General features: G+C 32.3%; 1 protein-coding gene across 1 annotated transcript in view; it reads right to left on the reverse strand.

Annotated features, from left to right (window-relative positions):
• The window catches only part of LOC118188835 (protein scribble homolog), a 148,248-nt gene that overhangs the window by 58,510 nt on the left and 64,437 nt on the right, over nt 1–25,301 (reverse strand). The window contains exons 10-14 of the mRNA XM_035359352.2: nt 22,438–22,543; nt 22,196–22,284; nt 15,438–15,539; nt 15,183–15,252; nt 4,111–4,241 (exon numbers count right to left, since the gene is read on the reverse strand). Coding sequence (XP_035215243.1) covers nt 4,111–4,241; nt 15,183–15,252; nt 15,438–15,539; nt 22,196–22,284; nt 22,438–22,543 — 498 coding nt within the window. The remainder of the gene's footprint in view (nt 1–4,110; nt 4,242–15,182; nt 15,253–15,437; nt 15,540–22,195; nt 22,285–22,437; nt 22,544–25,301) is intronic.

Consider the following 25,301-nt stretch of genomic DNA (forward strand, 5'->3'; position numbering starts at 1 on the left):
TACTTTTGAGTAAACTTTCAACAGAAATGCATACCTAGAATCAATATTTAAAGAAGTAAAGATTGTAGCCTTTTTCCCCTGAATACCTTGCATAACACACAAGACAAGAAGATTATTACAGAATTCTATAACTGAATATGCATCCTAGTAGCATTTATTATTAGTTAAGTTGGGTTATGTGAATATGGTGAATCACATGTAGACCATCCCCCTAAAAAGAAAAGGAAGGATGGCTTTGTGGAAGACTAACTCCCACAATCGATGAAACTAATACTGCATTAAAACATTGTCTCTTTAATCTTATGACCATTCTGGTATGGAATCTCCCCCCCCCTGCTTGCAGCTACATGCTCAGCGCTTTCATGGCTAGTAACTTACATTATAAATTTCAAATAAACTGCCTTTTGATAGTTTTACCGATGAGGTTAGATTACTTGAATATGGCAAAGCACACAAGGGCTGTCTGTCTAAGGGAAGAGATGCCTTTGTGGTGGACTTCTAGAAGAAACTGGACTTCTAAGAGAAAATACTTAAAATAAGTTTCCCAGATTTGCTACAATAAAACTTTTGAAGGTTTTTTTTGCTGTTCTTTAAGTTATTCTGAATCTGAATTAAAAAATATACTTAAAAATTCTGTATCAAATATGGATTTTCATGGATTTAATTTTTATCTTATATTACTTATGTCAATTCTGATGACAAATACAAAAATATGGATTATAAGCTTCAAATTTTATCATCAATTATTAACATTAAAACATTAACTTTTCACCAACATCTCTAAAGGAAAGCTTTGTGCATTTTTTTGTATAATGCGACAAATATGTTTCTGTACCTGTTGATCAGTCCGTACACCGACCATGGAAATTACAAACATTTGAAATTTTTCTTATGTGTGTGTGAGTGTGAAAATGGCAAAGCCTCGAGGGCTATCTGCCTTAAGGGAGAGATGCCTTTGTGGAGGACTTTCTAAGGGAAACTGGCTCGTATACACGTTACACATGGGGAAAACCACGAAAACGCCCATGCAGCCAGCCCGTTCGTGGGATTCGAACCTCGGACCAAACTACCAGTGTTCAGCGACTTTACCGCTCAGCCGCTGGTGGGCCCTAAATTATGATTGTGCCAACTTTATGCAATTATGTAGCCTTTATAATCATCAAGTTGGTTTTAGTTAACTTTTTGTACTTTGTACAGGGACGGCAGGGCGGAGCATAACATAGAAGAGCAAAGTGTATTTCAAATTAGCAAATAAACATATACAGTTACTAAATAAAAACATTTTACATCAAACTTTGTCATCAAACAGAAAATCTCATTACCACTGTTTCATATAAAATGGTCTATGAAACAATCTGCGAAAGTATTGATAAGAAATGGCAAAATATTACTATGAAAAGTACTTCAGGAAGAAGCCAAACTGAAAGAAGGTAGTTTTATCATTAGAAGAAATCTTTGAATTTTCAAGAAAAAGGAGATTCAAATTACCCAAAAGAACATTATTACCAAATCTTTGAATAATGTCCCTGGCCCTATGACCCTAGCTGGATATTTATTATAAAACAGAAATGAATGAGTTCAATGAGTATAAAACTTGACTTTCCAAATTCATATCTAGGCCTTTTCATTGAAGATTTAGATGCTGTAATAATAATATTTTTTTTTTAAATGGTAATAAGATATCACATTCAATGAAATGTTAACACGAACCATAGAAGCATCTCCTATGACAATGTACAGTGAATAAAATTTTCCTACCAAAAGATGAAAGCAATGCGAGACCTTAACTAGGCTTTTTTGATGCAAAGACTTTTATTTTAAGTTCCCATACAACATTTTCTATTTATAAAATATTTTCTACCAAAGAATGCATAGTGTTAACAACTGAAGTAATTTTGATTTCCCCCCCCTCCATTATTCATTTCAAAAGGCTATGTCAGGGGTACACACTTGTCAAGAAAATATTTAAAAAAAAAAAAAAAAAAAGAAAAAAACTGATGTTGCTCATGGGAAAAAATCTAAGCCAGTTTTAGATTCAGCATTCAAAAAAACTATAACCATATATCCCAGCGATCATGTGCACCTAACTTCAAACTGTATTTTTTTATTTTTAAACATATTCGTCGTATAATATGCACTCTTTTCTTAATGATGAAACCTGAATGATACATGTGCGATGCTCTTATCTTTTGATATCATTCATTTGAAGATTTGTTGCATGCTTTCAAACATGGTACACTATATTGACAAAAATAAGGGGAACAATAAATGTGTGGTTGAAATGACTTGGAGAACAAATAATTCTGAAAAGGAAGTTGTATTCACAGCAGATATGCAAAAGAATGTTATTCTATGGTTTCAAGAAAAGGGGACATAATTTGGCATAAGAAAGAATGCGCTTCCAACCCAAATGAATTCACGGAATTAGGAGTCAGATTTTTTTTTTTTTCCTGTAGTCTTTTGAAGTGAGAATCAAAAGCTTTGGTAAATCGCATTTGCTTTAATTGGAACACAGTTGATCTAGTGTTCCTTATGGTGGTAAATATGGCTCCTGCCAAACAAAGCAAACACAGTACTGTTTTCCAATGCAAAATCATTCAAGCTGCAAAAGAATATAAAAATCCTGCTGCAGCAAGGACGTTTGGTGTTGAGGATGCTCTACATGTGAGTGGAGGGAAAATGGAATTATGATAATTAGTATGCCAAACAATAAATAAGCTTTGCATAAAGAAGTAACAAAATGGCCTCTCTTAGAAGGTCCTAGAAAGTCTTGAGAATTGATTAATTGAAACAACAGACCGAGTATGTTTATGTGCCTTAAAGTGGGTAGAAAAGAATGCAAATGAAAAAGAAAACTTTAATGCAGTTTTGAGTTGGTGTAGTTGAATTATGGCATGAAATTATTTAGTTCCATGAGGAAAAAAATTCACAAAGGCTTCCGATAGTATTGAACAACAAAATAATTCACATAAAAGAGCAAGTCATGACAAATCTCACTTCATTGTTGTGCTTCCTGCTTAGTGGACAATACAGAATTAAAACTTATGGTTATTTTTAAAACAACAAACAAAAGAAAGATGATGCTGAAATGCAATTTCCCCAACTGTGTTTTATTTCATGTTCATGAGAAAGGATGGATGAATGAAAATTGTGGATAAGACATTATTGGCAAAAGTGTTCTGTTGCCTTAAAAAATCTAAAAAATCCAAAAAATCTATAAGTATGGGGCATGTTCAGATTTCATCTAATGGATAATATGAAGAAATTGCTGAAAAAGGCCTGGTACAGACATGGCAGTTATTCCCGGGTGATTGATGCCCTCAATTCAGCCTTTAGATTTGTGCATGAATAAACAATTCAAATAAAATTTAAAATGACAGTGGAATACGTGGATATTTGAAGGTGAAAAAACATTTACAAAAAGGAGGCCAAATCCATCATGGCAGTCTAGAAATAGTGTGCAAGTGGATAATAAAAGCATGGAATGAAATTAAACCCAACATAATTCAGAAGTCCTTAAAAATGTAGCATATCTAACAAGCTAGATGGAATGGAAGGTGATTGTTTGTTTGTGGAAGGGAGTAACAATGACGGTGAAAATAAAATAGAATTTGATGTGTCTGAAGACATAATGGAAAACAATATGAAGACATTATTATGTTATCTGATAATGGAAATTATTAAGTTGATACAGTATGTACTTTTGTTTAAATAACCAGCATTTATGAACATGTAAAAGTCTAATTTTTGTATGCTCAACTTTCCCTTACTTTCAAATCTATCATTTTTATATCTGGTGTATAATGTTTGGATTTTATTTCTTGTAATAAAAGTGTGCATTATATGCCAGATATACGGTAATTTAATATCAATAAAAAAATTTCCAGAAACATACATTTTGCAGGCTTCTGTTATTACAGTCAACTATTTTCAATATATCAAGTTTAAATAACTGGTGTAGCTTTAAAACTCATTGCGAAATGCATTTACATCCGTTTTGAACATTAACTTATGTTGAATACATTAAATTTTTCATTAAAAATTATATTGACTTGATTACTCTTATGCTAGTTAACAAAGGCAGAATATCTAACAAAGTATTCTACTAACCACTTGCTCATGACACTTCCCTTCAGTAACAGCAGAACTGATCTCAGACACAGGTTCAGCTGAAGAAACGCCATTTTGATAAGGTGTAATAATATCGTTGCTTTCATCATTTTGGTCTGTTGATACATGGACTAAATAAAAGGAACAATAAAAAATATTTTTTAAAAAATTCATTCCCACCAGAAAGGAGACAGCATTTGGATTTAATCAAAATAAAATTCTCTAGTTAATAATGCTAGGTACTTTTTTAGGGTGAGGAGGTTTGAGACACTGAACAGAAATTTGAAATAAATAATCATTTAGCAGAATTAATTATACACACTTTTTAGAAATATATTTGTTTTCTAGTTCCCAAATGGTACAGTTAAAAGTCGTTAATTCGGACACCCATAATCCGGACCTCAAAGCTAAAATCTTTCTGCGCATGCACCGCGTTGACGCATGCGCATAGGCATTTACGCGTGCGCGTAAGACCTTTACTGTTGGAAAATATAACTTATTGTAAACCTTTTATTGCATCATCTCTCCTCCTTGAAATGTTTATTTAGTTTAGTTCTTATTTTAATGTAATATATTAGTTACTTCTACTTCTTTTTCTTACTGCCACTGTTTGCGTTGAGAACGGACTGTTTCAACCTAATTGAGATGCAAAAACGAAAGTGATGTTACGTCATCTGGAAAGCCGATTCATGCCGATAGCTGATTGGTTGCCGTGAGATGACATCATGCCTACTTCTGCTATAAGTATCTCGCATCGCTCTGGCTCACTCCTCCTTCTAGTTCCTGCTTTCCTGGCACTTGGGTGTGCGGTTTCCAGCCCCTTCAGAAGGATGCATGCAGTCCGGTGAATAAAGTTCCTTGGTTCCTGTTCACAAGATGACTGTTCCTGAATAAAGTTCCTTAGTACCTGTTCACAAGATGATTGTTCCGGAATAAGTTCCTTGGTTCATATCCACAAGATGATTGTTCCAGAATAAATTCCTTGTTTCCAGAGGCTACCATGTGAGTGACTGCCATGTGCGGCATCCATGTTCTTCAATAAAGGCGGCATTTAAAATACGTGAGCGGCGATTCCTCGTGCAAACGGAGTTAGGCCGGTTTTAAGTGTTTTTCAAGAACTTGATTTAATTTTCAGGTGTTTTCTCAACCATTGATCATGGACTTATTGAATGTGTAGCCAACTTCATTTTGAGGCCGCATAATTAATGTTTAGGACATTTTTGTTTGTATTGAATGCCAGTGTTTTGGAGACCAGGTAAAAATATTATTTGATGAATGATGGTTATATTATATTTTTCCTAAGACTCTGATATTGTTGAAATTTATTTTCTGTGTTTTTATTCTTTATTATATTGTTAATAAATTGGTTAAGTTCAAAACCTTTTATTGTCTTCAATGTCTGCACAACATGGTATCTCAGGGAGCTTTTATTGCTACTACTGCTAAATGTTTAATTTTTTTTCAAACTTTGCTTTAGCATCATTTTGGTTATGGGCCCAGCCCCTGAGTTATATTTAGTGCAGACTTTTGAAGTTTAATGTTAATTTAGGACTTAAGAGATTGGGGAGCGGTTTTTGTTAAAATTCAAATATGGCTACTGTTAGTGTCATGCATAATATTGCTAAACTTGATGCATGTAATTATTTTACATGGTCTAAAGACATGAAGTTTGTCTATAAAAACTATAAAAACATGTGGACATATGGTCTGTTGAACCGGAGAAGCATCAGCTAAATAAATTATTGTTTTGAGCTTTAAAAATATTGGTTTTGATTGTGTTTGAGTAAAATGGCTAGCTCAGATGAAGAGTTAAAAAATAACAAAAACTATAATATTGCCATCTGATGAAAAACTAAAAGTGTTTAATCAACATCCTGGAAACTGTAAAACTAGGATAACAAAACTGGAAACTTTTTTGAAAAATTCAGCTTTGAATGCTGACAAGTTGCACTTTCAAATTAAATTGGTTATGCTTTCAGATGTACTACATCATATCAAATTGCTGCAATTGCAATATTACAATGTTACTGACGAAAAAAAAATTATGAAGTGTGGATTTTGAATTTTCAGAATTGTAAGCCTGAAGAAATAAAAATAAGCTTACAAACATTATTATTCAACTCTAATTTAGTTGATTCCTTCACAAATAAGACTGAGCATTGTAATTCTGTTTCTGTTAAGTTACCTGACTTACCAAAATTTGATGGTTGTATTGGAAACTGGTGTAATTTCAAATAACAATATGATAGTTTTGAATACAAATAACTCTTATTTAAATGATATTCAAAAATTGCTCTATTTGCATTCGGTGTTGAAAGACGAGTATTCAGCGGAAACTCCAGAAGAGAGCTTTCAATCTTTATTTGAGGTTTTAATTGATAGGTATGAAAATAAACGTTTGATTGTTAATTTCATATTATGAATATTTTAAATTTTGAGAAAATACATGCTGAATCTTATAAGAGTCTTCGAAATTTAGTTGATGTTTTAAACAAAAACCTAAGAGAGAAACTAATGAACTGATGCATCAGTTCTTAATAAATGTTGTCATTCAAAAATTAGACAAAGAAACAAGAAAACAACATGAAATGAGTTTAACGTCGACTGAATTATCCGATTTTGGAAATTTCATGAAATATTTAGAAAAATGATCCCAAATTTAGAAAATTTACATGGAATTCAGTTATCATAAACTAAAAACTAAAATTCCTTATCTAAATAAAACTACAAATTTGATGTTAAAATCAAATAGTTATTCATGCATATTGTGTAAAAAGTCTTATTCTGTATATAATTATTCTTCATTTTTAAAAATGACTCCACTGAAAAGATTCAACCTTGTTAAAAAACATGCAATATGTATAATTTTTTTAAGTGACAGACATAAACCTGCATTATGCAAATCGAAATATTCTTGTCGTTTGTACCAAGGAAAGCATAATTTATCTATTGTGACAATCTGAGAAAAAAAAAGTCTTACGTGTGAAAAAACTTTGCCAACCCAGGATATTTTGCCAAACTCCCAAGATGGGGAATCTTCCCTTTTCAGAGGCTGTTGCTTCTTATGATACGCAAAGAATAAACAATCCTAACTTGGCTGAAGTAATAAACTATCCAAACCTGGGAAGGAAGGATTTTTAATATAATTCTATGTGAATATTATCTCTATTTCTACTAATAAGAAAAATATATTCCAATTTCTCAACTTTATGATAAACCAGTATCATAGCTGTGTTTTTAGAATCTTTAGGCGTAGCTAAAGAAAAATATGCAGTGAAGCTTTTCCCACTAGTAGAGTCAGCGATTTCAGAACACATTCTTAAGATCAGGCAAAGATACGAACGAACTAAGAAGGCTTCTATCAAAAAACCAGATAATGGCTTATGTAAATTACCAGAATTTTTAAAAATACAATTAGAAGGAGAGGAATGAGTAAAACTAAGAAACATTTCTTTTTAATCCAACAAACATAAATCTAGTTCACAGAATATACATAAAAATAAGATGTCAAATACTTTACAGCAGCATTAGTTTATTCCCATAATAATAATAATGCAAATAAAGATGTACTGTGCATTTTTGGTAATAAATCGATAAATTCTTCTCAGGACTGTGCAGTTATTGACTCTCCTCTGAAAGAAAGGCAGCTGGTCATCAAGAAAAAAGATGCATGTTTTTGCTGCCTGACACAAGGACATATTAGTTTGAAACGCAAAGTTTAACATTAAACGGCGGTAGGGGTCATTTTGACGCCTGAACACTTTTGACCATTCATTACTTTTGTTTTATTGGAAGAAATCATTTGAAATTTTTCGACTTTTCTTAAATAGGTAACAAATATTTGTAAAAAAAAAAAAAAAATTCAGTATTCTAGGGTTGTTAGTTTTTAAATATTGGCATGCATTCCTAGAATGGCAAGCGGGGGTCATTTTGACCCCTTTACTTTTATCCCTCTTTCTACTCGAGGCATTGTCAAATAACACATGAAAAACATTCACTGATAAGGAATTTTCGATTGCATTTATGCTATCTCCCAGATGGATAAAAACTTGGGTGGTCTCACTGCTTTGCAATGTCTACATAAGTTGTTGTTCCTTTGTTTGCAATTATCTATGTGTTTGAAGAAAATACTGCACGGAAGGTAAATGCAGGGTTTTTCATGCTTACATTTCTTTTCAGAAATATTTTATTTTTCCGTTTGTTATGTTTCCGATGTACTTTTCTGTTTGTTAGTTCAGCTTACTTACTGCAGGTGATAACAGCCAGGACAGAGGTTTTCTTGGTAATCCCAAATCAGTACTTCAGTACATATGAATTCTGCTGTCAAGTTCATTATCACCTATCCTTTAGGCTGTGAGAATCATATGCTAAAATATATTCCCTATCGTTTTCTGATAATCTGAGATTTTTCTAGTTTTACAAAATATGACTAATTAAGTGGAAAAGAGGTCTTACGGATGAAGAAATTAAAAATTGTTGCAGGAGCTATCTGAAAATGAGTCTCACGGAGGTAAAATTGATAACTTTTTTGTAGAAACTGAAGATGAATTCCATACACAAACTTTTAGTGAATCTGAGGACAGCAAAGTAAATGAAGAAGAACTCAGCAGAAATAAACGGGCAAAAACAGATCAGGTATTTGAAAAACTGTTTTTACTGCTTCTGATAACACTATATGGAATGAAATAAATTCCAAAAATTCAGTCTGCGGCCAAGTTCCTGCTTATAATGTTCTAAAAGAAACCAGCAGGAGCAACATCTTTTGCAAAGAGTCATGTTTCTGAGGACAAAGTGTCTAGTGCTTTCAAGCTTTTTATTGATGATGATACCTTCTGCATATAAAGAAATGTACAGGATTCCGAAGCTCATTGCCACCTTGGAAATAAAGACTGGAAGTTATCTCCGGCTGAGTTAGATGCTTTTGTCACTATATTATATGTTCGAGGAGTAATAGGAGCAAAGGGCTTAGATTTATATTCTTTGTGAGCTGAAGCATAGGGAATACCATTTTGCAAAGAAACTATATCAAGAGATAGATTCAAAGAAATAAAGCGATTTTTAAGTTTTGATGAAAAGACAAGATCTACTGGATTACAGACTGATAAATTTGCTCTTGCATCAGACATGTGGAACAAATTTATTGAAAACTGCAAAACGTGCTACCGACCAGGACAAAACACTACAGTTGATGAAAAATTATTTCCATCTAAAGTTAAGTGTAGCTTTACACAATATATGCCTAATAAACCTGACAAATTTGGAATAAAATTTTGTTTATCTGTTGAACTTGATACTAAATACCTCTTGAAAGAATTTCCTTATCTAGGAAAAGATTAAAAAGCAAATCCTCAATTACTTTTGTCTGAAAATGTTGTTATAAAATTAAGAGCCAGATCTAAACAAAGGGAGGAATATTAGTACAGATAACTATTTTACTAGCATTAAATTTACAGAAATGATAAAATAAAAAATTACAACAATGGTCGGCACAATGCAAAAGAACAGAAGAGAAATTCCTGTATCTTTGAAAAATATGTGTAGTAATCTTTATTCACCGACAGTAGTGGAACATGAATATATCACACTTACCATCTATCAAGGCAAAAGAAACAAAGCGCTTTTCTACTGAGCTCATTACAGTATACTGTAAAAACTGGAGACAGTCTCAAGAAGTTGCCCGTTTCAATAGCATTTTACAACACAACAAAGTAATGGTGTGGATATTCGTAATCAGACGTCCCGAAAATATTCAGTTAATCGGCTTCTATATGATGGCCTGTACATATCTTTTTCAATATTTTGGATCACGCTGCTTCGACCGCCTGGATAATTTATAAAAGTGTAATAGGAATCACCATTATCATGAGAGATTTTCTACTGATATTTTTAGAGGAATTAAGAGTGGTTACATATGGCTTCATAACTCCCAAAGATTCTTCCTGAGTCTTCAGAAAAAACACATGAAAAGAAAATGGATATAAAGAGAAAAAAAGTGTCAAGTACAGACATGCAATGGAAACAAATCTCATGAATATTGTGCATCTTGTTCCAAAGTTGTGTGCAGAAAATGCACTGGAAAAATTATTAAAAATTATTTTTGTATCAAATGCATTAATTCTTAGTACAATCTCTAATATTTTAAACTTTAAATAAAATTGAAACGAAATGTTTTACATATTCCATTCAGCTGCACATATAATGATATAACTGAAACATCAGAGAACATTTCTCATTTTTGGATTTAGAGAATGAATCATCCTACGAGTTAGTATATAAAAAAATATTATATAAATTATATTTTATTTTAGTTAAGATTAGTTTTAATTTTTTTAATTTGTGAAACCATTTATTTGAAATCAATTCTTATATCAAATTAATGAGTTATTTGAGTAATTGTAGTATGATCCAATTGATCGCCATGTACTCGAGAACACTCACAGTATTTTAAAAGTGAATAAAGTATCATGTGGTATTAAATATAAATTATGAAATACATATAAAGTACATATTTGTGGCAATGTATGGCATTTAAAATTGTTTTACCGTTGTTATTTCAGTACTTTCATTGAAGGGTCAAAATGACCCCTCACCGCCATTCTAGTGTTAAGTGAAGTGTGCTGCATGCAGAAGAAAACATTATCCAATATTATGCCAGATCTTGAATAAAGATAAAGAAATGATTTGATAGAAAATACCTGTAATATGTTAACAATGTCTCAGAAAGAGACTACTTACAAACTCGTTAATGTAGTTGGTGAAAATGTTACAAAGAAACAGTACTATGTGATTCCAGCTCACAAAGAAGTTATCTTACCCAGAACTGAGCAACAGAATTAAAATTGAAACCTAGAGGTGCAGTATATACTCAAAGAACTATTTAGAGTCACAAAACTGCACTTACATCACATTGTGTTTGTTAGCTCTTACTGGCAACTTTGGACTTTGTGATTTTCAATGTGAAGTAAAAGTACTTGATCAAGATCTTATCTGTAGCTATGTTTCTAAAATTAGTGATATGGCTCCTTATTCAAGTTTCAAAGAAACAGGAATCTCTTTAACAGATTTTACATGCATAAATGATAATCTTGCTGACATTCAGGTATTATTAGGTGAGTGGTAAAATTATTTTAAGTAGTGAATCTGAATCTAATGAAGAAAGCCAGTGTTAAAGGAAAAGCATTGGATAACAGTGAGAACATAGAGAAAACAGAAGCAAATAGCATAGGCCTGCAGAAATTAGAGAAACAAAAGTCTTTAATGCAGGCAAAGTTAGCTAAAGTTGATGCAGTTGTTTAGCAGTAACCTTCTTTTGTTTCTGTTGAATACAGTATTTCAGATGAGAATAGTCCTCTTCACATTGAAAATACTATAGAAAGATGTGATTCTGAGCCTGCTACCAGTAGAAATTTTTTTCAAGTACAAAAGATGTTCTACGTAACGAAATATCATCACCACAAACATGATAAAAAAATGACAGAGGTGAATCAAAATAGAAAATGTGCATAAAAGAGTTAAAAGCTTAAAAGAAAATCATGGCGGGAAGCATGCAAGTAGTATATCAAAACATAGTGATACTTTATGTGATCATAGTATAGAAAAATGTTCAAGTGACAAAGGGAAAATGATTATATGGAATTAAGAAACCATGAAAAATCACCAAAATCTCATGAAAGGCCACATTCTCCTCCAAAGGAATGAACTTTCTCATCATACTAATACAAGAATTCGCTCTCCTATCAATCTATCAGAAATGGGAAAACTACCATCACTATGTTGTAAAGAACGGTATTGTGGTTATCCCCCCAAGATAACATTCTCATTGTAGTCCTTCACCCAGAGCTTCATACCCTTGATATTGAGAAATGTTATCAGATCTTGTAGTCCCATGCCACGTAAATCTCCCGAACACCATGTCTCAGATTTTTGGACCTCAAGTAGATCACCTTACCATTAAGCATCAGATTTCAGGGGCTTCATTTGATTGATAAATAAAGACTCCAGGACCTCGGATAGAAGATCTGTGGTTTGTGCAGTTTCACCTAGAAGGTATCCAAGTGATTGAACTAATAGCCATCCACAGAGTGGGAGTAGAACATGAAATTCTGAAAGTAACAAAAGATTACATAGTCCTAAATCTTATAGCAATAGAAAATGGCTGCGTGATAATATGAGACCTACAAATGCTTCAAGAGAAAGTCCCCATCGAAAATCTCAGTCAAATGGCATGGCTAATTAAGACAAAAAACATAGGAGAAGTCAAAAAGTTAAGGGTCTCTGAAGGGAATCTGAAGGGCATGAAGATTCATTAGATGATCAAATTGTTGATCTTGAAGTAGAAGAGGAGGAGGAAGAAGAAATTGTCATTTAGAGATGCAGACAATAAAGGCAAGAACTATTAAAAACACTGAGAGTGGAGCAACCTCATGGAGGAAGTGGTATATTATCTCCAGCTTGTTCCAACAGAACGATGGATACACCTGATTCCATTATTATTGCAGATCACGCAGCAGCTAATATTAAGGCTGAGCAAGATGAACAGTCCAATGATTTTGAATATATTCTGTATAAAAGAAAAATCATAGGTTGACAAGAGGCTAATGCAAAAAATGCTGTAGCTAGTGGCATGCAAAAAAAAAGGAGAAACTGGATACGCTTTCATAAGCTGATAATTTTGTATTTGATCTTAGCCCTGATTCAATACATCACATGTCTGCTGCCAGGCAAGAAAATCTAAAGTATTTTCTATCTAAAGTAAAGAAAATCTAACGTAAAAGTAGTATGATGAACAAGCTCAATCTAGAAATAAATCAGAATACACCTTTACATGAGTTTTAACTCAATAATTTCAGAAAAACGTCCAAAAATTTCCTATTTTTCTTACTACAAGATATTTAAAAAAATTGCATTTTTAGATGAACTACTTGTGAAAAATTATTCATATGTTAAAGTATATACAGTATTGGTGACACATAAAAACTCATTGGCTCATAAACTCAGCCACTTATTGAGTTAAAATTTCCAGGGAGCAAAACAAATGCATACTAATCAATTGGAAAACCGAGATTTACCATTCTCTGCTGCTTTAAAAACACATACTGGGAAAAGACTGATTCTTCAAATCCAGAGTAACCTGCTTGTAATAAAAGCTGTTTGTAGTTCTTTCAGTTATCTCTCATTAACGGAGTGCTTTAATAAAAGGGGTTTAGTAGATATGTCAGCCAGCATAGTTTGGAACCAAGACACCTTGGAAGCGTTTTCTAGTCCCTGTCAAATACTGTTTCTGAAGCTCTTTGTCTGGATTAGAGCTGAGAGCGACAGAATACATTTATCTTATCATTGATAAATGATGAATGAGAATTGGAGAGGTCCTGGACACCCGATGCACCATTTATGGCTACACTTGTCAAGGTGTATTTAGTAATTAATGTAACTAGACCTAGAGATATAGCTAGAGGAAGGCAGGACAGCTTATTCTGGATTTTTTACAATTAAAATTAAAATGAACAATGAAATTCTGCACAAATCTAATTTTAAAGAATTAGAAATAATAATAAGATTAAATGATACTGATCTAGATCACATCAAAGCAGTTACTTCGGTGAAAAGATTAAATTACCCCTAAGCTATCAGAGAGCAAATGAGAATGCAATTTAAATGGGAATATCTTGGACTGTTAAATTTAACTAATGCTAGTGATGCTGATGTAGTTAAAATAGTAGACATTGTTATAACTGGTAATGACAACAAAAGGCGATTGGATTAGTGAATAGCAAAGGTTGTTGAAGCATTTCTAGGACGAGATGTTGCTAACCGACTTGTAATAATAAAAACAGCTAATGGGTATCAATTGAGACATAGACAGAAACTCTATCTCTTAGAAATTAACTTTAAGACTGAATGATCTATCGAAGAAAGGGAACTTTTTAATTCAGCGGTCTCAACATTTTGAAAAGAGAAATTTTGTGAAACTGAACCAGAGAAACATCCCATGCAAACACTTTCTAGAAGAGTCGTTCAACTGGAAGAAAGACTTGATCTTTAAGAACTTTCGAACTTTTCGACATTTAGTTTTATTTAATGTTTACAAAGCTCTCACTTGACAAAGGTGAGTGGATGTTAGAAATGTTATTTCCGAACCTTTACTTATTCAACTCCAGGAATCTGTTAATAGAAATTGTGCTTATGAATTTTGTAGTTCTGTTTTAGCTTAGTATGTGGAGATTGTCACTAGCCATTTTTATAACTTCCTTTTCTTATGTTAAATTTATTCATTAGTTGTAAATGAAAACTTATCTTTAATTTCAGGTGATTCGAAGCTTGATTTTACACTGGACTCCTATCTGAAAAAAAAAATTAAACCTCAGGCTACAGGTAGTCAAAAAGGTGGAATTTTAGCACTCATAATTTCCCATCATTAATGAAGCTCCTTCCATTACCCAATGTTACAGATTACCAGTTTTTATGCTGGCTGATTAAGAAGCTGATTAGGAAGATTAAGAACTGGAACAAAAGCATCAATATTTTATAATTAAAAAGTACTTCTTAGCCTTTAAAACAGCATATTCGTATTTATATAACTTTCATACATATTTGATACATTATATCATACATATTTCATACATAACGTGTTTTTAAAGAAAAAGGCGCTTACAAAACAATAATAATGGAACACTAACTGGTAATGTCTTTGAACTGATATTGCCACTCAGATCTAAATAATTACATAAAAACATTAAATGCTGACACTACAGATTAACACTATTTATATAAATTTAACTGGGTATGATTACCCTACGAGTTCCTATCTATAATATACATGTAAGGAGTGATTTCAATGCCAACTTAATTGTGCATGTATGTTACTATATTTCCAATTATTTTTAAGTATATTTATAAAAATATGGTACAAAATTTTAGTTTGCTTTTAAGTTTACATTATACATAAATGAAAATATTTGCAAAATTGCCTTGTAAAAGGCAATATAAATACAGAACTTAATGCATTAGAAAAACATATTTAACTCCACCCTACGAACACTAGAAATAACAATAAAGTATAACTGCTGCATTACCTGGATTTGATGCAACACTACACATACCAGAGTCAATAACAGGGGACGGACTTAAATCTTTATGCTTTTCCTAATGAAAGAATAAAAGAAACTTTCCTATTATTTCTGATGAAAGAAATAAGAAACAAATGAAAGAAATAAATTAAAAGAGAAACTCAACAAATAAAGTTTTCATAATTTATATAAAGAAATATTTAAAGTATCATGAAGGCTTTATTTTTAGATTTATTCAAATATGAAATTTATTAATTATACCATATCTTCATTTTTCTGAGTCCTATTTTTAGCTGGCAGCAGCTTAATAGCTTTAGATTTCAAGTCCTTAGGATATGGAGTAGTATGACGAACAAGCTCAATCTAGAAATAAATCAGAATACACCTTTACATGAGTTTTAACTCAATAATTTCTGAAAAACGTCCAAAAATTTCCTATTTTTCTTATTACAAGATTTTAAAAAAAATTGCATTTTTAGATGAACAACTTGTGAAAAATCCTTCATATGTTAAAGTATATACAGTATTGGTGACACATAAAAACTTACTGGCTCATAAACTCAGTCACTTATTGAGTTAAAATTTGCAGGGAGCAAAACAAATGCATACTAATCAATCAGAAAACCGAGATTTCCTAATCTCTGCTGCTTTAAAAACACATACTGGGAAAAGACTGATTCTTCAAATCCAGAGTAACCTGCTTGTGGTTAATAAAAACTGTTTGTAGTTCATTGAGTTATCTCTCATTAATAGAGTACTTTAATAAAATGGGTTTAGCAGATATGTCAGCCAGCATAGTTTGGAACCAAGACACTTTGGAAGCATTTTCTAGTCCCTGTCAAATACTGTTTCTGAAGCTCTTTTTCTGGATTAGAGGTGAGAGCGATAGAATACATTTATCTTATCATTCATAAATGCAGTCCTCTAGAAGAACTGGAAACAAATCCTTTGACTGCTTCCCAGGATACATACATTATGTTGCAGGGTGTTCTCATACACATTAAACTCTCTCTATATATGTGTGTAATGTATGATGTATATTCTCATACATATCACGAAATGCTTCCTTACATTATTGTACATTATCAATCTTTGAAAGAAAAAGTTGATCAGTAATTGTAGACTAAAAAAAAATTGATTACATCTATTATAACAAGGAAGTGACAGTTCGACTTGATAGAAAAAGTGCAATCTTCCTGCTGGCTAGAAACAGGAATTTTAGATTAATGAAAAAATAAAACACTTGAAGAAGCCTCAACAATATATGACATTCCTTCACTTGTACTCTCTACATAAATCCATCACTCTAATTTAATAAAGTGCATTCTTCATGGAAAATTTCCAATCCATGTAATCTTCCTTTCCATTCAAATGTTTCTGACTAAATGAACCTTCTCCATCTAGAATTTTCTTAGCTTTAATCGACAAGGCACACAAAATTATAATTTGAGATGAATTCAAATTGAATTAATTTTATTCTCGAGAAATATTTACCTAAATAAAATAATTAATAGTTAAAAAATATTTTCTTTAATCTTGACTCGTCGGGACTTCGGCGATTTCGGATTAGGAATTTTCCTGAATTATAGATCATCAATTTAAATCTGTTAAGATGGCATGCAGAAATTATAAAAGTAAAAATATGAAACTGTAATTTATGACATAAAGAGCAATTATGATCTAAAGGGTATCAAAATTTACAAAATAAAAAAAAAAGTTTAATATTTATTTGTTTACTTTATTAAACATTTCTTTCAATGTAAGTTGTTTAAGTTGCTTCATTCTATGTGCTAATACTTTCTCTTTAATTCTATAAACAGACATAATTTCTTGCTCAGTTACAAAGTTCCGCTGCTCAAGTCCTGTAATTGCTGTGCCGAGAATACCGACTAACTTGTCAACTGAAATTTTTTCATTTTCACTAACCTCTCTGTTACTTTCTTCATGCCTTTAACCATTTTTTGAAGCAATTCCACTTTTTGTTTGATGGACATTGAAACATGCTTTCACTTTGTAGATCCTTTGGCAGCTCCAGATACGGAAACTCTTTTTGACATAATCGAAAGTTCAAGCTTACTTTTTATAAAATTGCTCTAACAAACCACAAAAAAATAATAAGCCAGATCCAATTAGAAGATTAAGGAACAATGCATAAGCACCACACATGCGCAGAAAGTTTGTAGCTTTGAGGTGCGGATTATAGATCATTCCAGATTATGGACGTCCGGATTAAAGACTTTGTACCATAGTAGTATAACTAGTAAAGCTTTCATAACCATATGGTTTACTTAACTCTAATCTAAACATGTGGTTTTTGTGCTAAATTAATTCCCTTAATTCTGAAATTTACTCGCAGAATTTAATAAACAAACTAACTTAACTAGACATTAGATTATTTATCCTCATTTCTTAGATCTGGGCCCAAAACCTATAAACAAACTTACTGTAGGAGAGATCAATTGTTTCATCATGCATGAGAATAAATACAGGCACAACATGGGAGTTTTGAGCAAGTTCAATTTGAGTTTTGAGCAAGTCAATTTGAGTTTTGAGCAAATCAAGTTTTATTGGATACATAAAAATTTACAGACAGTTAATTATCAGTGGTGGCATCTACGGGCTAAACACATATTTAAAGCTAACATCTTTTTATATTAACTTACCATACTAACAAAAACTCATGGATCACAAGCAGTAATTTTACTGATTTAATTTTTAAATGGGAGAATACAGATTGAAACAGAGAACTGAAATAAGAACTTTTGAATAGAAAACTGAAAAACAAAAATATGACTTTTAAGTGCTTTATAATTGTACTACACATCCTTTTGATATCACTCTAAAAAACACTAGTGTTCCTTAGTGCAAATAACGACTTTTATCATTCAGCCTCTAGGGATAATATAAAAACTTTCAAATGTCATTACAGAAAAGGTGTAATTTGAGAGAATATAAACAAAATTCAATCTTGTAAAAATTTCAGCACTTCAAAAGAGCTACACTGCAACCTTTGCTGGAGGCTATGCAGAAATTGCTTTAGGCTTTTTTTTTTTTTTTTTTAAGAAGCCACAGAGGAATTCTAATATTTCGGACATCAGTGAGGGAAATTATAAGGATTTGTTTCTAAAATACATTACAGTTGATAATAAATACTGAGACATCATGTGTAAATACTGACTATGATACCACAGAAAGTGTTAAAAGAGCTGCAGAAGCTAAAGTGATGTAGAAGGGAAAGTGACTACATGCAAACCTCAGATAAATTGAGAAAAGTACTGCAAACTGTAAAAAACTCTTGAACTGAAAGGTGGAGATCAGAAAAGCTGCCAGTAGTACACTTGAGAGACTGTTGATAAACATGAACAAAAGAAACATGAATAGTTCTTTATAAAAGATTAAAATTTCATCAAGTATGTAATTATAATTTTTTTAACCTGTTCAGGACCAGCGTCCCGTATATGCAAAGCAACGATTTCACTCCTACCAGCCCAGTGTCCCGTATACACTATGCAACAATTCTACTTCTACCAGCCCAGTGTTGTGTATACATAACTTTAAAACGGAACAATTTATTTGAATTTTAAAAGCCAGTAGATGGAGCTAAATGGTATGATTCACATGGGTTGATTCATACGGCATTTGACCTTCATGTACTAGCATTAGTTTCTGTTTTGTGCTTCTGGGTTTGATACATTTATTGGTATAAACAAACTGGGAATCACAGCTCTTTATAAGTGTGCCTGTGAATTAAAGGGGTACAGGCATCTTTGTTTATTTTGTTAGGAATTTCTTTCTTTCTTTTTTTTTTTTTTTTACTTTTTGTTCTTTGCTTTTTTTTCATTATTAGAATGTGGGTAAGTGCATCCAGCTGACTATAGCAGGTGTAACGTTGCCGAACATCCATGATAGGAAAACTCAAGACCAGTTTGCCCTTTTTTTCCATTTATTTTGAAGTTTAACATACGCCTTTTTGGTTAATTAAAAAGCAACATTACAATGTTATTACGGAAGGGGAAAGATTATCAGCTTTCTCAACGCGTAATGTGTCTTACTTGTTCGCATTTCTCAGGAAAGTGTCAGTGTTTTTGTTTTTCTTACTTGATTTAATAGGTTATTATATATAATGCCTTGAATGATCATTATATATAATGACCCAGGCATAATATATTTACTTTACATATAATGCATATATTGACGTGATCAGTAATGGATATCCCGCCAATGGGGAGTGACTTTCCGGTCATCGTGGCGAACACTGTTTTTCGATTTAGAAAAAGTTTAGTTTTCTAATATAAACCTCTTGTTACACAGGGTTTGAGGATGAAATATTTCTGGGTGTCTTTTGAAGAAGTTTTAGGACATGTATTGGGGTTATACTCAGTTTCATTCCGTTAGCCATGGCTAAGAGACCTTACTTAAAAACTTAGAAATTTGTCCAAAATCACCAGACACTCCCCCTTTCCATCTAACTGGATGACATTTTTCGAAAATTTACACAGACAGAAAAGGTAATAAAAGTAGGAGAAGATACATTGTGTGCGCTAAAACGAAGGAAAAGCGAAAGCAAAAAACGCATTTTGAGTGCAAAATATGCACTGTAGGACGGTGTCGATCCTTGTTTTGAATTATTTCACACACAGCAGAATTTTTGCATTGGAATTAAATTACCTACAAGTAATTTTTGTATAGTTTTTTAAAATTTCGTTATTTGCAATTTTTTTTTCACGTTTATAGTATTTATTTCTGTGTGTATAGTTATGAGTTTAGTATTTTGCCTGTTTAATTTATTTGTATAAATGCAATATTTTTTATATTAATACACATTAAAAACAGGTACATTAAATGCACAACTTCAAAAATCGAAGTCATAATATCAAAATGCTGATTTTAGACTTTTTTTTTTTTTTTTTTTTTGTAAAATTAGGCTTAACTGCTGAAAATGTGCGGGCCAGTGGCGACAATCCATTTCAGCAGATCCGGTCCCGTGACTGCACTTCGTTCTCTGTGGGCTGGTCCTTAAGCCCTTCGCGCCGACTGCCGACTGTCACGTCTACGTGCCAGCAACAAACACACTCACCTACCAGCCGACACGCAGGCATGCCAGAGCATTTTCCCCTTTACTACCGACGGTCACATATTTGTGCCAGTACCCTGGAACGTTTTAGAAACTATATTTTCTGCCACAAGATGGCACTGTATGTCCATATGGTTTCAGATACATGTACATTAGACCTTCTACTCGAAATGAGAGATGCATGACTCACATACACGTGTTTTTGATTATATAAACAAATGCGGAACTAAATGTTTCCGAATGGCGTGATTTATGACGTCTCTTTAAATCGCACTTTATTCGCACGTGGTAGTTGTTTATTGTAAGTAGAAGTTTTATATGCGCTAAAGCATTGAGTATTTTGGTTTACAGTTCAGTTTTTAGAAAATAATTAGATCTTGTTAGACGTGAATTCTTTCTGTTTTTACCGTTGCAATGTCGAAGCATCGAAAATGTTTAACAGAGCATGAAATAGCAGAAATGATGCAAAATATTTCAGATATTGACTCTGAAATTCTGATATTCTGATATTGATTCTGAAAGATTAACTGAAAGACATTTTCCAAAACTTTGTTCAGAAGAGAGTGATAAGAAAATGAGACGACGATACTTCGTTTATTCACATTCCCGGAAAAATCCTCCAAAACGGCAAATGAGTTATTACGAGTTCAAGGAATGTAATGTAGGACTGTGTGTAGATCCCTGTTTTCAAATTTTTCATACGAAAAGAGAATATATTTAGTTTTCAGATGTATAAAGTCATAAAATGGTGAGTAATTAAAATAAAATGTGTAAAATATGCATTTAAACAAGAAATAAGGTAATTAAAGCATATATATATATAAATATCTATAAAGCTTAAGCCGTTTAAATACTCTATAGAGCATTATTAAACAATGTATTGATACTTCGGAAATTTCATCGATTTAGGCTTAGTAGCAAAAAAGCCCCCTGCCCTGGAGAGACGCTCACGGAAGACACTGCTGGCCTTCGCGATAAGCGCGCGTTTTCGCTACCCGGCTCGAAGGGGTTAAGGGGTTAATTAAAAAAGTTACATAAATTATAAAATTTTATAAAGAGTTTAATTTTAGCATTAAATTTTAATTAATAATTTAGACATTATTAGATTAATTGTTAGTTAATATATTACTAAATAAGTTCAAAGCTAATACTGAAATTTAAAATATTGAAATTGCCATCAGTCAGTCAATAAATATGTTTAGAAACGAAGTGATCTTAATAACCAGTGGCCACCGTGTACAGAGATGAAAATTACTATTACCTTCGTACTTCTGGTTCCTTGCATACATATAAGCATGAGTAAGAAGCTTATTTTACTTAATACCCCTGTAATGTTGGCTTTTTTTTTACTACATGCAGGTAGTAATAAACATTTTACACAGCTTTACCTTTTACATTTATTATACATCGAAAAATTTTAGCTATAACTTAATTTTTCATCTTGGTATGGTCTAATTTAAAACATGAAACTGCAAAGGAAGGATATTTTTGGTATCACAGAATGAACAAAAATTAAAACATGCAAATTACAATAATACAATGTGAAAGCTATTTTATGAAATTTTAATAATAGTATTAGAAAAGTTTAGTAATTCATAATAAAATTTTACTAAGCCAAATGTTTAATAAATGCAATGCAAAGTACCTGTCAGAAAGCAGATGTTTCAGTATGAATTCAATAGGAAGAAAAACCACAAGTTAGTAAACATTGTTAATAATATGGGATAGTCAAAACTATAACTTTGGAAATCAGATGCCTGTACCATATATGGGCACTGTGCAAAAAGGGGTTGCCATATAACGCATCGGCAAAACTGTTAAGGGATCGAACTCACTTTTAAACTTATACACTGAATGCTCAATCTAAATGTAAACAATAACATAAACTTAGACTTAATTAACAAGAATTCATGCAAGGTTTAGATTTTACATTAAAATCTCTTACATTCTTATCTAGCTCATCTTCACTTTCAACTTCAAATTCAACTCGCTGATGATTACTGAAGACTTTGTCTTGGGAATCTGCACATGTAACTGAAAATTACACAAGAAAAATTAGCCATTATAAAATTCCATCTCTAAACTATTTAGGAGCCTTTATTAGATTCCTAATCATGAAATTGTTCTATTGCCCTCCCAAAAAAAAAAAAAAAAAGAAAAGAAAAAAAGAAATCACTAAATTAATACCTGAATAATCAACAGTATAATCTTGCTGAGGAAGCATATAGCATGTTATTATGTCCCGATTGGCTTTCCAGTCAAAATCTCGTTGAAATTTCAGAAGAGGTTGATGCTAGAGAGAAATTTAATTAGTGATTCTTACAACACAAATTTGAAAGAAAAATTAAGTTTTTCAAATTTCTAAAAATAAAAAAGCAAAAACTTCCAACAGATATATAACACACAAGATGAATAAAATTAAAAACAATACACATATATAAAATCACATTAAAAAAACTGAAAGAAAAGCACAATTAAAAGTTCTCCATATGCAGTCAATACACAAAAAACCCAAAATTTAAAATTAGAAATTTATGACTCATTTTTCCTAAATGTTTTCGAAACTCTAAAACTGCTAAGTGGAACCTTAGATTGATGGAAAATATTTTAATTTCTCTAACAATTGCTAAGAATTTTAACATTTACATCATAGATCAATTATGAATCTTAAATCAGTTTTCAACAACAGTTTGCAATAATCTATGCAAAATGCTTAATTTTTGCAAACTTATTATCTGGAGTTCAGAATTAATTATGAAATCACGGAAGGAAAATTGATCATACTTAGTGATGAAACTATCACATGTATTCTAAAAATATCCCATACACTGAAAATAAGGTTATTACAATAATTTATGAAAATATCTTTATAATAATTTATGGAAAGAATAAACAAACCAATCATCACATAAAGGCAATTTAAAGAAATTGTACAAAATTGTATATAAAAACTAACTGATTTAGTAAATAGAAAAAATATACTTTATATATTGGTTTACAATGAAGCCCTTGAACTTTAAATTTGAAAATTAACTTACATTAAATGAAAGTTTATTGATAACTCAGATATATATTTCACCAAATTTAAAGCATATCTGTATCTTTGATGGGAGAGATAAATAATCCAAACCAGTGGCTAGTAACAGCATATGGAAAATGTGTGTGCTAAAATACATTAACAGCATGGAAAGAGCAGATGTTAACAGCAGATAGCAGTTGTTTAAAGCTCCACACAGCGTAAAGCTTCAGTACTTGTTAGTATGCTGGTGTCAGTGTGAATATTACTGCGCTCTTACCAGCACCTCTAATACCCTGGTTAAGGGAAATAGCACATGTAAAACCGTAAATAGTTCCGCTTAAAGATAAAATGCAAAAGAAAAAAAAAAAAAAAAATTGGCAGGCCCTGGCCTGTGAAAGATAGTGCAAGAGAAGCTCTGCTTAATATGTAAATGAAGTATAGTGTCGAGAACTAAGAACTAGAGATTCAGGAGAAGAAGTTAAGTGAGTGGCTGGTGGTAGGCACATGGTGGTCACCCTCCCACACTGTGACCGCCGTGAATGCTGCTGGGAAAAGAAGTGCGAGTCAGGAGGGGATAATATGAAATGAAATGTGAAAATTTAGACAAAAATACATTAAATGTCATAAGTAAAATGGTGTGTAGCATAAGGTCATAGATTATAGTCCTCTTCTAGGAGGTTATATTTGAAATTATCTGCATAATTAACTATATCATTAGTAGTGGCATTGTATAGAAGTCGTTATTTATCCTTCTGGGTATGTTTTGATGTTTTCGAGTTTAAGATGTTTATGAAGGCCTGTGTTGTGTATGAAACACGGAGCTTCCCTTGTTTTGAGCCCTTTGTCCCTTTTTTTTTTGAGAAAATTATTTTGAAAAGTTTGACGCTTTAGTCAGATTTTGAAGCCATGCACCAGACCCTGGATGCATAAGTTAATATTATGTGAAGAATGAAGGTGTAGATCTGCCTTTTCCTAGCAAGGTCTAGCACTGATGTTGAAATAAGGATGTTATTCAGTTTCCTGGACACACCAATTGCTTTGCCAATGGCTGTAAAAACATGAGGATTCCAGCTAAGGGTGGAGTTGAATTTTATGCCTAAGCAGATAGCCTTAGTGACTTTAGGAACCTTTACATAAATAATGTTAAGTGAACATCCACAGCTGGCCGATGAGTAAAAGATTGGATTTAGATAATGGTAGTCCTCTTTTTTCGACACCACCGTTCAGTCTCATGCATCCTATCCTGGATGCACATAACAGCATGGCTAGGCTTGAGTGAAGAAGAGCAAATGGCTGCATTGACAGCATATGGAGTAAAGAATCAGAATCATCTCTTAAATTATGGTACTACAAATGAGTTTGAACCATAACATTCAATCATGCCAATGGCCATTTGTGGTAATTTTTAATTAGATCAAAGGGTGCATGAGGACCACACCCGCAGGGAAATTCTGGTCAAGGTGGCAAGTCATGGAGAGAAATAATTACATCAGGTCAGTTTGAAAATAAATGAGAAATTCAGTACTGGTAGTCTAGAGTAGGCGCTGGGCATATGATAAGCAGTTTCAAATAGCTAACTTGAAGTTTGACGGAGACTGGAATGAGCAGAGTAACGTGAGAGTGCTTTCGAGAAGTCATGTGACATGAAGCAGCGATTTGATTGGTACACAGAGTTCATTTCGTGAATGTGCAATTAAGCATGAAAATCAATTAATGTCATTAAAAATGCACTAATTCCTTGGTTAGGACGCATTCACTGAAGATTAAACTTTGTAAAAAAGACCATAGGCATAATTAAAAACTAAACATGAGCTTTGGAAAAATATTAAACTGTGGAATGGGCATGAAGTCACATGAGCCAATGAGTGGAGAGAATGAGAACTTTGAAGAAATTCGAAGGTGCGTAAATGAAGACCACTGCAATACATTATGATGCATAGTAAATAATTAAAATACTAGAAATATGTACACACACAAAGTCCTTTAGCGTTGCAAAACAGTTCCATAGGTAAAGTGTTAAATCACAGTTCCA

This window comes from Stegodyphus dumicola, chromosome X2 (genome assembly GCF_044657685.1).
Source record: "Stegodyphus dumicola isolate Sdum_Otavi_A_Nest chromosome X2, ASM4465768v1".
Classification (NCBI taxonomy): Eukaryota; Metazoa; Arthropoda; class Arachnida; order Araneae; family Eresidae; genus Stegodyphus; species Stegodyphus dumicola.